General features: G+C 30.9%; 1 protein-coding gene across 3 annotated transcripts in view; it reads left to right on the plus strand.

Annotated features, from left to right (window-relative positions):
- shep (RNA binding motif single stranded interacting protein alan shepard) overlaps window positions 1-12,247 on the plus strand; it is a 220,221-nt gene extending 207,974 nt beyond the window's left edge. For all 3 annotated transcript variants that reach the window (XM_085812706.1, XM_085812708.1, XM_085812707.1), the window contains 2 exons: window positions 396-502; window positions 7,202-12,247. In XM_085812706.1, coding sequence (XP_085668832.1) covers window positions 396-488 — 93 coding nt within the window. In that variant the 3' untranslated portion in view covers window positions 489-502; window positions 7,202-12,247. The remainder of the gene's footprint in view (window positions 1-395; window positions 503-7,201) is intronic.
- Window positions 12,248-12,559: the final 312 nt, after the last annotated feature.

Consider the following 12,559-nt stretch of genomic DNA (forward strand, 5'->3'; position numbering starts at 1 on the left):
CATCTTGCCATATGTAAAATTTCAGTAATGCATATTTTTTCATGTTGGGAGGAGTGATTGTGTTGTATAAAATTAAAAACACATAGTTAAGTGAAAATTATTGGTTATGTAGAATGCATTTGAATAGGAAGTGCATTTGCTCTGACACATCTTTTTAAAACTAAATATTTGCCAGCTTTTAAACAAAAATTAGTAGTATAAATTTAATGGATTCTTCGTCTGCATATAACGGTGAAAAGGAGAAAAATTTCTTTCTGCTTACATTGCCTTTTCATATTTTGAAATTGTTACATGTTTGTGATTCAAAAATGGTGCAGAATTATGTATTTTTCACTGACTTTATTTTTTTCATTTCTATATTTCATTGCAGTTGTGGTTACATGTTTCTTTTACAGGATCCAATGAGTGCCAGTGTTCCTCCTAGTGGTACAACTGCAGGAAATGAGGATCCAAATATGTATTCTCAGCCCTATAACCAATCGAAATGAAAATCCCAATCATGGTACGTACTGATTTTGTGAATAATTTCTCTTAAAACAAAATACCTATCATTCTCAGTATCTTAAGAGAGCCAGTATACTGTAAGACCTCACTTAATGCTGTTTCAGTATTATGCAGTAGTAATAGGAATCCCTGAAATCGTGTGGTATTGGTATTACTAGTTTAGTTTATCGCATTGTGAGGCACTTTCTCCAATTAGCACCTTTGTTTTGCAGTGTATATGGCATATTAATCTTGCTGTTGGTCTCAATGCAAGTATGTTGAGATGGTAACCACAATATTATTTCATTATGAATTCATGTTTGCTTTGTCACAGTTTATTTATGATCAGTTATCAGTGTTTATAGTATGTATAAAGATATAAACATAATGTTACAAATTTTGTGCATATTTAAACAATTTCATTCAAATTATATGTGAAATTGTAGTACCTTTTGTAAGTTTGCCTTCTGTAAGTCTTTGGTCCTCTCCTGCCATCTTGGTTAAAAAGAATGCTTCAACTAGATTTTGAATTGTCTGTTGCCAACTGAACTGAATGATATCATGAAGAAAGACAGCTACCCTCTTTCTAGAATTAACGACATTCTAAACACATTCTGGAAACTGCTTTTTTTTTTTTTTTTTTTTTTCTTACTCTTACTCTTAATTTTTAAGAGTGGATATTGGCAGGTAAGAGATTATAAGCTGCTGACTGAGAGAAGACAGCTTTTACTACCAGACAAGGACTTACAGCTCAAGATGATGCTGTTTGGATTATATAATACATCGGCAACATTCGAACGCCTCATGGAGACCTGCTGAGAGGTTTTTCTATGAAGCCTGTCTGATATACATAAATGACATAATCTGTGTATATCAGACATAGATTCGTGGTCAAGAAAAGTTTTGTAGAACATAAAAAAAATTTTATGAAGGTGCTTCAGAAATTGAAAGAAGCTATTCTAAAGTTAAGTCCTACCAAATGTAAATTATTCAGATAGGAAATGACTCACCAGGGACATGTTATCTCTGCCAAAAGTGTATGTACAATTCCAGAAAATCTGCCGCAGTTAAAGATTGGAAATCTCCCGAAAATGTCCTTCGGCTGAGAAGTTTCCTGGGGCTGTGTCAGGAGATTTGTGAAAGTCATTACTTCCTTTGCAATTCCTCTTCATAAACTGACAGAGAACAAGCAAAAATTCTTGTGGACAAAAGAATATGAGGATGCCTTTCATGAACTGAAGAAGCTTCAATATCTTTGACGTATCTTCAGCTCGATAATCCATTTATTCTTGACACAAATGTGAGCAATTGAGGTGTCGATGCTGTTCTTGTCCCAAGAAATAAATGGTGAAGAACGTGTTGCAGCATACTAGAGCAAGTTAAATGGGTGATTACCCATAGTTAAAGGCATAGAGCATTTGCATGATTACATCTATCGGAGAAAATTCATGCTGTGCACATATCATTCATTGTTCAGCTGGCTATTAAATTTTAAGAATCATGAATGTCAAATAGCTAGATGGATATAGAGACTCCAGTAATATGACATCATTATTCGTCCTTGGAAAGTATCATCACTCAGAACCCTTGATTCCCTGTCCAGAAAACTGCCAATATTGTTCTAGGGTTGAAGCAAAGTACAAGCTTGTTAATCTGGTCCCACATCAAATTGCAACTTCAATATCGGCTGACCCAGACCCATAGAGAGAAGTTGGAAGATGGCAACATTAAGCCCATACTTGTCTTAATGAAGTCTTTGAATAGGAAACCTACCTGGTAGAACATTTTGATCTATATTCTTATGATAAAATAATATTGGGCTCTCTGGGACTCGCTTTATATTCGAAATGGCGTATTGTACCCAAATTTCGAATCAGATGATGGAGAAGCATTCCTGTGGCAGCTAATACTTCTAAGCGTTCGCCTGGACTTTGAGAGTGCTTCTACTGGAGTAATGCAAGGGCTGATGTGCAAAAGTGGTACAGTACAAAGTCCATAATCCAGACTCATCTGGACTTCAGTGATTCCGGATTAGGGGTTTTTCCGTATTATAGATCATGAATTTAAATCTAATAAGATAACATGCAGAAATTATACAATTAAAAATAAGAAACCATAATTTATGAAATAAAGAGCAATTATTATCTAAAGGGTATCAAAATTTACCAAAAAAAAAGCGTAATATCTATTTGTTTACTTTATTAACATTTCTTTCAATGTAACCTTCTTCACTATCGGAAGCGCGCATGGGTAAATGCTTTATTGGCTTTATGCGCATGCGTAGCGGACGCGCGCATCAAACGCGTATGCGTAAGTTTGTGGCTTTGAGGTCCTTATTATAGATCATTCCGAATAATGGACGTACGGATTACAGACTTTGTACTGTACTACTCTTGCCATGCTTATACAGGCTGGAAAGGACCGAAGAAACACAGCAGCTGAGGAAAGCTGCAACGTATGTAGGAATGTCTTTTGAAAATATAATTGACATCTTGGGGACTGTGCCACAAACTCTTGATAACAATAACTACATCCTCATCGGAATAGGTTACTTCACAAAGTGGCTTAAAGTGAGTGCTATCCCTGATCAAGAAGATGCCATGTTACCAGAGGTAATGATGCAGCATTGGATTTCCAGGTTTAGATTGTCTCTTTAGTTACATTTTGATCCAAAAGGAATTTTATTTCAGGTCTAATTAAAGACCTCTGTAAACTACTTGGAACAGACAGAATCTAAACGATATCTTTACATCTGCACTTATGGCAAGGTATAGAGGTTTAATCGAACATTCCTTAACAACCTCTTGTTTATAGTTTCCGAAAACCAACGCATTTGGAACCAGAAGTTATTGCAGTGCTGTCTGCGATACTGACTGTTTTCCATCCCAGATGCTCTTTGATCATGACCTTAGTCTTCCTTGTGATCTGTTGTTTGGTCACTGTCCATATGGGCCTTCATAGCCTGAGGAGTATATTCAAGATCTCCAAGCAAGAAATGATGCACAATTTTGCACGATAGCAAGTGAACTTGGCGAAGGAGACTATGAAGACCTGATATGATACGAGAACAGGACATCATTTCAACAAAGGTGACAAGGTGTGGTTATGGAATTTGATTTGACAGAAAGGCCTCTTTCCTATACTAAGTCACCCCTGGGACAGTCTAAACAGGATGAACGATGTCGTAGTTTGTATCCATAAGTCTTCATGTTCTGAGCATGAAGTCATTCATTACAAGAGGCCAGCCCCTTACTATGGCCAGTAAATGGTGGTACATAGTCCCTATATTGTAAATAGTATAATACTAAGACCATTGTCCTATATCTATACAAATTTGTAAATTCATGCATTTATTTATTATTTGATTTGTTGTGTGTTTATTTATTGAAATTATTATTTTAGTGTTGCATGGATTTTCCTTGGCTGTAAGTTAAGGCTCTCAGTTCAGGCATTGTACTGCATGGGACATACAGTCCTTGAGAAGAGGGCAGTGTTACGAATTTTGTGCATATATGAGTAATTTTAGTCAAATTTATGTAAAATTATAATATCTTTTGTAAATGTAACATGAAATTTGTCTGGAGAAGAAGCTTTGGCTAAAAGTAATGTGGCAACATTCAAGTCCAGTCCTTGAGTAACTGTAATTGATCCCTATATGTAATTATAACTATATCTGGCCTTTATATCTAATTTAACCATGTAAGCCTTCCAGTAAATTTTAGAAATGGAAGGTACTAGAGATTTCTCAGGGGCTGGGAATAAACCGTATAAGACCGGAGTGAATTGTCATTCTTTCAGTTCAGTGTAGACGTTGGAGTATTGACAGATTTCAGTGTGAGCTTCAGTCTGTGTACGCTTTTTGCATTGCATTGTGTGTTAGTGTTCTTAGTAGTTTGAAATGGTAGCTACTGATTGTGCTCTGTTATACTGAGTAAAGCTGTGTAAGAGTACTTTTGTGTAAAGTTCTAGAACTGCAAATTGTTTCTTTGGAGAAAATAAATTTTATCAAGCTGTCATTGGTTCTGTGTGCATTCAGTCCAGTAAGAACCCGTTCTCATGCAACAGTATTTTATGATAAATATGGCAATTTTAATTTTTACAGTGGGTGAATCCGAAGATAAAGAAAATAAAGCAACAAGAAAAAGCATTTGACTGAAAATTAAAATGCCAAGTGCTCAGATGATTAGGTGCAGGTGAACAGCAATTTTATATTGGTACTGCAATGTCTGCTTGAACAATACGCATAATTCTAAAAAATCAAGAAAAAATTTTAACATCAGGCATTTATAACCATGGTGACTTCAGCAACAAAAATCACCCGTTCCAAAAGCAATGTGATTGAGAAATGGAAAAATGGCTTTTCCCATCTAGATTGACAATTAAAGTTAATATGCAATTAAATTAAGCAATTATAATGGGGAAGAATGAGAATAATTTTGAACCATATTCAGATTGAAAAAGGTAACACTAGTGAAAATTTCATAGCTTGTCGAAGCGTGGTTCTATTGATTTGAAAACGGAAACAATATTCATAACAGATTTCTGGAGAAGTGGCAAATAGAAATACCAGACCAGCTGTTACATGTCGAGTGATATTGTGCAAGGAAATTGTCATCTTGAATTAGCTTTCAGTGTTGATGAAACAAGCTTCTTTTTTTGGGGGGGGGATGCTAAAACGTACGTTTTTACCACGTTGATAAAAAGCAAGCACCTGAATGGTAATGCTAAATGGAGACTTTAAATTAAAGCCACTGATTGTTTATCATTTCAAAATCCCAAGAGCAATGAGGGAAATTTCTTCCAGTAATTTGAGAGTCCAATAAAAAATCTTGGATCACTATGAAAATTTTAGAGAATTGGTTGACTGAGCATTCTGTTAAATGCTACTGCAAGTCTTAAAAAAAAAAACTAGAACCAAAAGCTTTACTTTTGATTGATAATGCTCCTTGCCATCCAGTGTATTTGTGCAACGTAACGACATGTTAAGGATATTAACCTTCCAGCATGCATGCTTGGTTATTTTACATGAGCACGTGCGCCTCGTATTTTTTACAACATCCGTTATTTTACCGTTTTTGGCACGAAAAACGATAGGAATGAGTGAATATTGATAGTAAATTTGTTAAGAAATAAAATATCAAGCTTATTATTCCAAAATGCAAATGATATCACATTCAAATATAAGTAAATTATTTTTAAGTTCTTATGTTACAGAGATGGAAATGCAATAATGTATTTAATTATAGCTAATTTTAATATTCATCAAAAGCAAGTATAGACAAATAAAAAAGGAAAACACCTTGGTAGGAAAAAAAGTAAGTTTAGCATTATTTACTTCTGCAATATTTTTATTTACTTCTAAAAATAGAAAAGAAAAAGAAAAGAAAAAAGAAAATAAGGAATGGAAATTGCTATTGTTCTCCCATCCAAAGGTTTCTTTGTCTTCCTTTTAATTCATCAGATTATTCTTGAAGAATGCGAGCAAAATCAGCTGGTTGCACATATTTTTTTGCTATGAAACATTTTGATATGAAAACCAATATAAAATTTACATAGCCAAATGTATTCAAATTAAAATAACACACTACAATTAATAACACAAAATTACAAAATATTTGAGAAAAAAAATTTGGGGGAATTTTCACTCACGAGCACATGCGTGTGATAAACTTTATGAAAAAGCTTGCACATTGCTCAAAATCCCAGTAAACAAAAAAAAGTCAAATGACTTCTTGTTGCCACATTCCATAATGTGGGGAAGGGTCGAAAGGAGGAATAGAAATGACCTTCAGACGTATCGGATTCAATTTGCAAAAAATGTGCATTAAAAACTGAATTTGTCGTAAATTTTGCGCATATGCATGTGCTGGAAGGTTAAAGAATTATTTCAAATTAAACTAGTGAAAGTCTTTGTAGTGACGGTTTGCAAAACAACCAGGTTTTAAAAAAGATCGTCATTAGTATATGTGAAAAGAAAATGAAATCCTTTCACTTCTATTTAGTAACTGATATTTTCAATTAAAATTTAAAAACACATGTATCGGAAAACAAATGTGAACCATCATATATTTTTTAAAAGATAACATATAGCAGAATGCAAGCAATTTAAAGTTTTTTTGAGAAGAAAACATTTATTTTCATAAGTTTTCATTCCAGGGTGCAAGTTTTTTGTGTATTTATGATTTGGACAATAGAAAACAAAAAAAAGTATCAAAGTTTTGTTTCTTAGATTTGCAAAATCTCGCTTAAAACAATTGCATGTATAATGAAGGTTGTAACCAAAATAATGTAATATTTGAATATGCATGCTTATCTTCTAAATTGTTTTCAAAAATCAAAATTGCAGTATAAACATGGATTAAAAAAACAATCCAACATTTTCAGCCATTTTATGAAGTATAAAATTTTGTTACATTTGGAATGATTATTGTAAGCTTTATTTTTATGCTAAATAAATTGAAAATTTCATATGTTTATTTTAATAAAAGAAGGTTTAAAATTGTTATATTGGTAACTGAATCATAAACATTGTTTTAAATGGAGTAGTAAATTTTTTAATTAAGTTGTTTTTTAAATGTTAAATATTTTTAAAGAATTAAAATCTTCTTTCAGACTTTGTACCTAATATACTTTTTTTATGTTGAGATTTGAATTTTTCATATTTTCTTAGTTCCATTTTTAAAATGTGAATTATCTGTATTTATGTATTTTCTTTCAGGACAAATTCATACTGATGCAACTCTTCATGTATATGATTTCCTTGACCTTCGGACATCTCTCAGAGTCTGATGATCAAGAATCAGTCTGATTACATTGGTTTCTTTCCTCAATTTCTAAATGATGATGGACTTCATACAAAGTTTAAAAAGAGAATATTTTTTATTTTATTATTCATCTAAAAAGCTATTTTTTAAACCCAAATGTTATTTCTCGAGATTCTCTACATGACATCTGTTGTCGGTTGTTGACTCGCTAATGGAATTTTCCTTCCCAAGAAAGACTTGTTTCAGAGAATGATTGCCAATGCCTACACGCATTCCCTACTTTTCAAGTTTAATATGAGTGATTTTATGGACACCGTAGTGATGTAGTTTTTTAACTTAAATAAACTGACATTTGAAGGTTTGTGGAATGTGGATCCTTTTTTTAAGGATCATTGATATTTTGTTTCTTTATATGCACTAAAAGTTGTGTCACACTTGAGCGAATCTGTTAAAAGTACAGGAGAGATTTTATTGTGACACATGACTGACTTTTTTGTGTTGCAAGTGTATTTTGCAGCGAAATTCTTTTTTGTTTAAAGACAATAAGTTTCATGTTTTCATGTTAAATGTATGTCTCATACGGTGATGTGATGTGCATTGTTCTGTCCCTTGTCTGAAATTTAGATTTAGATTTTAGTTGTAGTTTTGTAGGATTTAGAAATGTAGGTATTGCGTTTTTCGTACCTACACAGTGGCCTGTCATTCTGGCTATGATAACTGAAGGATACGCACGGATTTCAAGACACTGATTGTGACTCACAGTAAGAATGTATTCACTTCTCAGCAAAGTGATTAAGTTGTTAAAAGAAGCCTTCAACGCAAGAAAATGTGAAATCTTGTGGATTCGTGCCTTTTTATGACCTGCCTCTAGTTTTCCTTATTTGTACCTTCTTAAATATCATGATCTAGTGTTCATCAAGAAAAATAAAGCTGCTTTTTTTAATTATTTAAAAAAATAATTACTCATAAATGAATATGGGGGAAATACAATTTTTGTGGGTACTTAAAATATTTTTTTTTAACTTACATTGGTGCTTTCATCGTAACTATGTATGTTAAAATGAGGAATAGATCTGTTTATAGAAAACGTAAAAAGCTAGGTAAGTTTTTAACTTTGAATAAAATGACAGGGAATATCTCAAATGAATTACCATTTTTGAATTGCTTTTAAATGCATGCATTGTCTTCCTTTTACACTTCTAATTTAAATTTTCTGTTCATTTTAAAGATAAATATTTTATTGCTGTCCTTAATTGTTTTTAATTTTTACCATAAATTTTAACTGCAAGTGTGTGCCGTTTTTCTTTGTGCGTATTGCTAAGATTAAATTGGTTTGAATCATTGGAATATCCAATTCTAATTAATTAAAATCATTTGCTTTCTAGAGTTAATTTCTAATTCTAAATTTAAAAAAAATAAAAGTTTATGTGTACTCTCATTTCTAAAATGTTAGCTCAAATTACTTTTGTCCAGTCATGATTTTTTACAAGTGCCCTATTTACCTATCCCTCTCCCATAATCAGTCTTCCAATCAAAATTTGTAACATTTTTCTAGAATCATTCATGTAATATTTTAGATTGCCTTTAAATCATAGTTAACCAAAAAGTGAAGTAGATACTATCCATCATTGTAGTTGGCATTAAAATGATTTCTTGCAAAGAGCATCAATACAGAAAAATGTGAGCTTGTTAATAATGCCATTCCTATGTTATAAGCTGTTACATCTGTAAGTTTGCCTCTCCCTTTTTATTGATACTGATAAATGCCAAAATATGAGAAGTAGAATTAATGGCAAAAAATTTTATGGAACAAAAACTTGTGCCCATTTTGCTGTTTTATTTTATAGAAATTTTATTTAAAAAATTAACCATTCAGATATTGTCATTGTAAGATGTTCTATTTATTTACTATGTGCTGCAGATCATGTGTTTGCTGCATCATTATCATGTGTTATATACTAATTTATTTTGTATTTAATATCAATATAGCTTCTTATATCATTTTGTAATATCTGTAATTTTTTTAATGATTAGCTCATATCTGGGCACAAAATTGTTGAGTTCCTAATTTATTCTATAAAAAGTAAGCAATAAGAGTAGTATCTGTTATGAGTAGATAAATGTTTATTTTTTGTCTTAGAAATCTGACTTTACAAGGAATTGAATGTTTTAATAGTATAATGTTAATAATTAAACATGTAAAATCTATTTTTGAATTTTAGATTTTAATTTGGGGACTTTATAATGGGCATAAAACTTTTATTTTCTTGTATGGTCACATGTTGAACATTTTTACTGGGTATAAATTAGTGAATGCAATATAATTCTTTTATATTTCCATCAACAGATTGCAACATCTTTAGATGTAATCTTAATGAAATCAGTACTTTAAGATAACTATTGTTAAATTTTCTTATATAATGTCTTTATTTTTTTAAATGATACACTCATTGACATTCCTGAATTTTATACTGAAAAATGTTATCTCTACAGAGTATTTGAATGCCTCAGTAGACATAGATTGAAATTTTGTCATGTATGTAGTTTAAAATTGTATTTCTTAATTGTAAATTTATTTACCATAGTATTGCAGTTTCAAAACCTATGATTCACTGTAACATTCCATAGCTTGGAGGGAAAAAAGTATATTTGTTGTGCTTGAATACCAAAGTTTTTATTTTCTTAAATTTTGTGTATTGTGTGTTATGTGATCTTCAGTATATTTGCACTCTGAAAATAAAATAAAATTATCTGCAGGTATACAGGGTTGATTGTGTCCCTTGAGGTTATGATTAATAATAATGGTTAATATGATCTCCTGATTTATTCATATCTGAAGTACTTAATGGCTTAGATATATTATTTTCTATCCTGATTTCATTTAGAATTATTAAAAGAGCAAAATTTGAAATTCAGAGAAGTAAAATCTAGGCATAATATAGATTTTAAATCATAGTTTTACATAAGTTAAAAATTTATATACGCTTCATAAAAGTTTTCATTCAGAAGTACTGAAATTTTAAAAAAATCATATATGTAGTAAAAATAGCTATTTTCCATATCAGAAATATGAGCTATTTTTTCCATATTCATATTGCTTATCTATAAATGATGTTTAGATTAAGAATAAATACCATTAAGTGTGCATTCTTCATAGTGAATATGCAAGACATGTCATTTAATTAAATTAAACCATACATTTTAGCAATATATGTTACTTCAGAATGACCTTCATTTTCATATCTGCAGGAATTTTTTCCATGTTTATTCATATATATAATTTTTCCAATGTTATTTAACATCTTCAAAATATTTATTTAAATATGTTGCAGATAAAAGAACAAATAATTATTATTGAATGGTAAAATTATATGAATGCTAAAACAAAAATTTCCAAAGCTATTATTTTAACAGTTTGTTAGAGACAATTAGATTTGTAGCTTTTCTTTGAAATTCAGTTAATGTTCATTTCCGGCTGCAGCCTTAACATTTAAAAGCAAGTTCTGGAGACTACAGAGTACCTTAATTATAGCTGTATGCAGTGCCTTGTGTTGATGTAAATCTGAGAGGGGGATAGTTTTATTAAGAATAAATACATTTATCTGTATGAATCTCTACTAGAATGAGTCTTCATTTCTTCAGCACTTACTGAGCCATAATTCAAATAAATTATGTTTAAGGATTAGCAGTCATATTGCATTTCATTAATGAGATAGCATCAACTGATTTCTGTGTAGCTTATTATATGAAATATGCAACTTTTAAAGATACCACTTAATAAATCATTTCAGTTGAGAAAAATATATCTATTCCAAGACATGCAATTCACTCTTTGGATGGTTTAATAACATTATTTATGTAATTTTAAGTATAATTTCTTTTACATAGCATAAATGCATTTTAAAATCTAAGTTTTTTTTTTTTTTTTTTTAATTCTCTCATGCAATTAGAAATTTTTTAGAAATAAATTAAGCTACTAGCATCAAGCCCTGATTTTGATCGTTATACTTCCCATCTAATGATATTTTAAAAAAATTTACAAAATCTCTGCTTCCAGTATGGATTACATTTTGAGCAGTCTTAGCAGCAGCAACATGTTGTAAAATATACCAGCTCACCAGACTGTTTTCAATGTAGCTGTTTTTAGTATATTAAATGAGATATTTTTCTGCATATCAGCTGATCAAAATATGTAAATTGACACAAGTATGTAAATATATGAAAGAAGTTATTTTTTGTACGAAACAAATTTAATATTACCAACAAAGTGTTCATCTGATCCATGTGATATCTAGAAATTTTTATCAGGGGAAAAAAGTTAGACCAACCAGCTTTTCAAACACTATTTAAAAGTGATCAATTTTTATTTATTGCAAAACTGATAATATTTTAGTAATTTTATCAGAATGTCATTTATTTCTTTATACAACTACACAATCAGCCCTGAAATGCCTGAAATTCACAAAATATATTGCTGTAAAATAAATCGGTTCCATTCATGAAAATGAATAATTTTTCGAAGTTTTGACTACCAGTCAGTCATTAATATGCAGGGTGAAAAGAATTAAGACGCATTACTGAAAAACATTGAATTAATTTATCAGTTACAAACTTCTATGCATTTAAATCCAATCATTGTTTCTTAAATGCCTTTAAAAATATTCTTTACTTCTAAAAGTATGCAGTGTTATACTGTACTGAAAAGATTCTCGCGTATGCATGAACACAGAACTGGATAAGATTTTCTATTTTCAAAGTGACATCTTAGTTCTTTAAATTTTTTCCTTGTTAAAATATTTTCCGCAACTGACTGGTAAAAATTGTAACATGATAATTGCATGTGAATTTGTCAACAGACAAGTTTACTTACTTAACTACTCCAAATTGTGCAGGATTATAGAAGGTGTGGTTAATGCCACCAGTAATAAAGCTTTGAGAACAAAGCTTAAACAAATGTTACATCAGCAACAACAAAAAAGCATTAAAATTTCATGTTCAGATTTGCAGTTTCTTTGTGTCTTCTTCCACTAAAATTTATATACATTGGAATACAGTTTTTAAGAACTCATCTTTTGCTACTTAAAATGCAGTAATTTAATATGCTACTTTCAAATAAGCATGTTAAAGCAAAATAAAACATAACCAGAAAATGTTATGCTTTGATTAACTCCAAATTTGACATGAAAGTAGGCAGTTCAGGTATATAGAGTGTCCAGAAAGTCTCTGAACAAATTTCTCCTGTTGTTGTAGACACCATGGCGGTTAGAATAGATAGAGTAAGCTTTCTTCATATGTCATGTGCTATGAAAATG

The sequence above is a fragment of the Stegodyphus dumicola genome, chromosome 3, assembly GCF_044657685.1.
Source record: "Stegodyphus dumicola isolate Sdum_Otavi_A_Nest chromosome 3, ASM4465768v1".
NCBI classification, from domain to species: Eukaryota; Metazoa; Arthropoda; class Arachnida; order Araneae; family Eresidae; genus Stegodyphus; species Stegodyphus dumicola.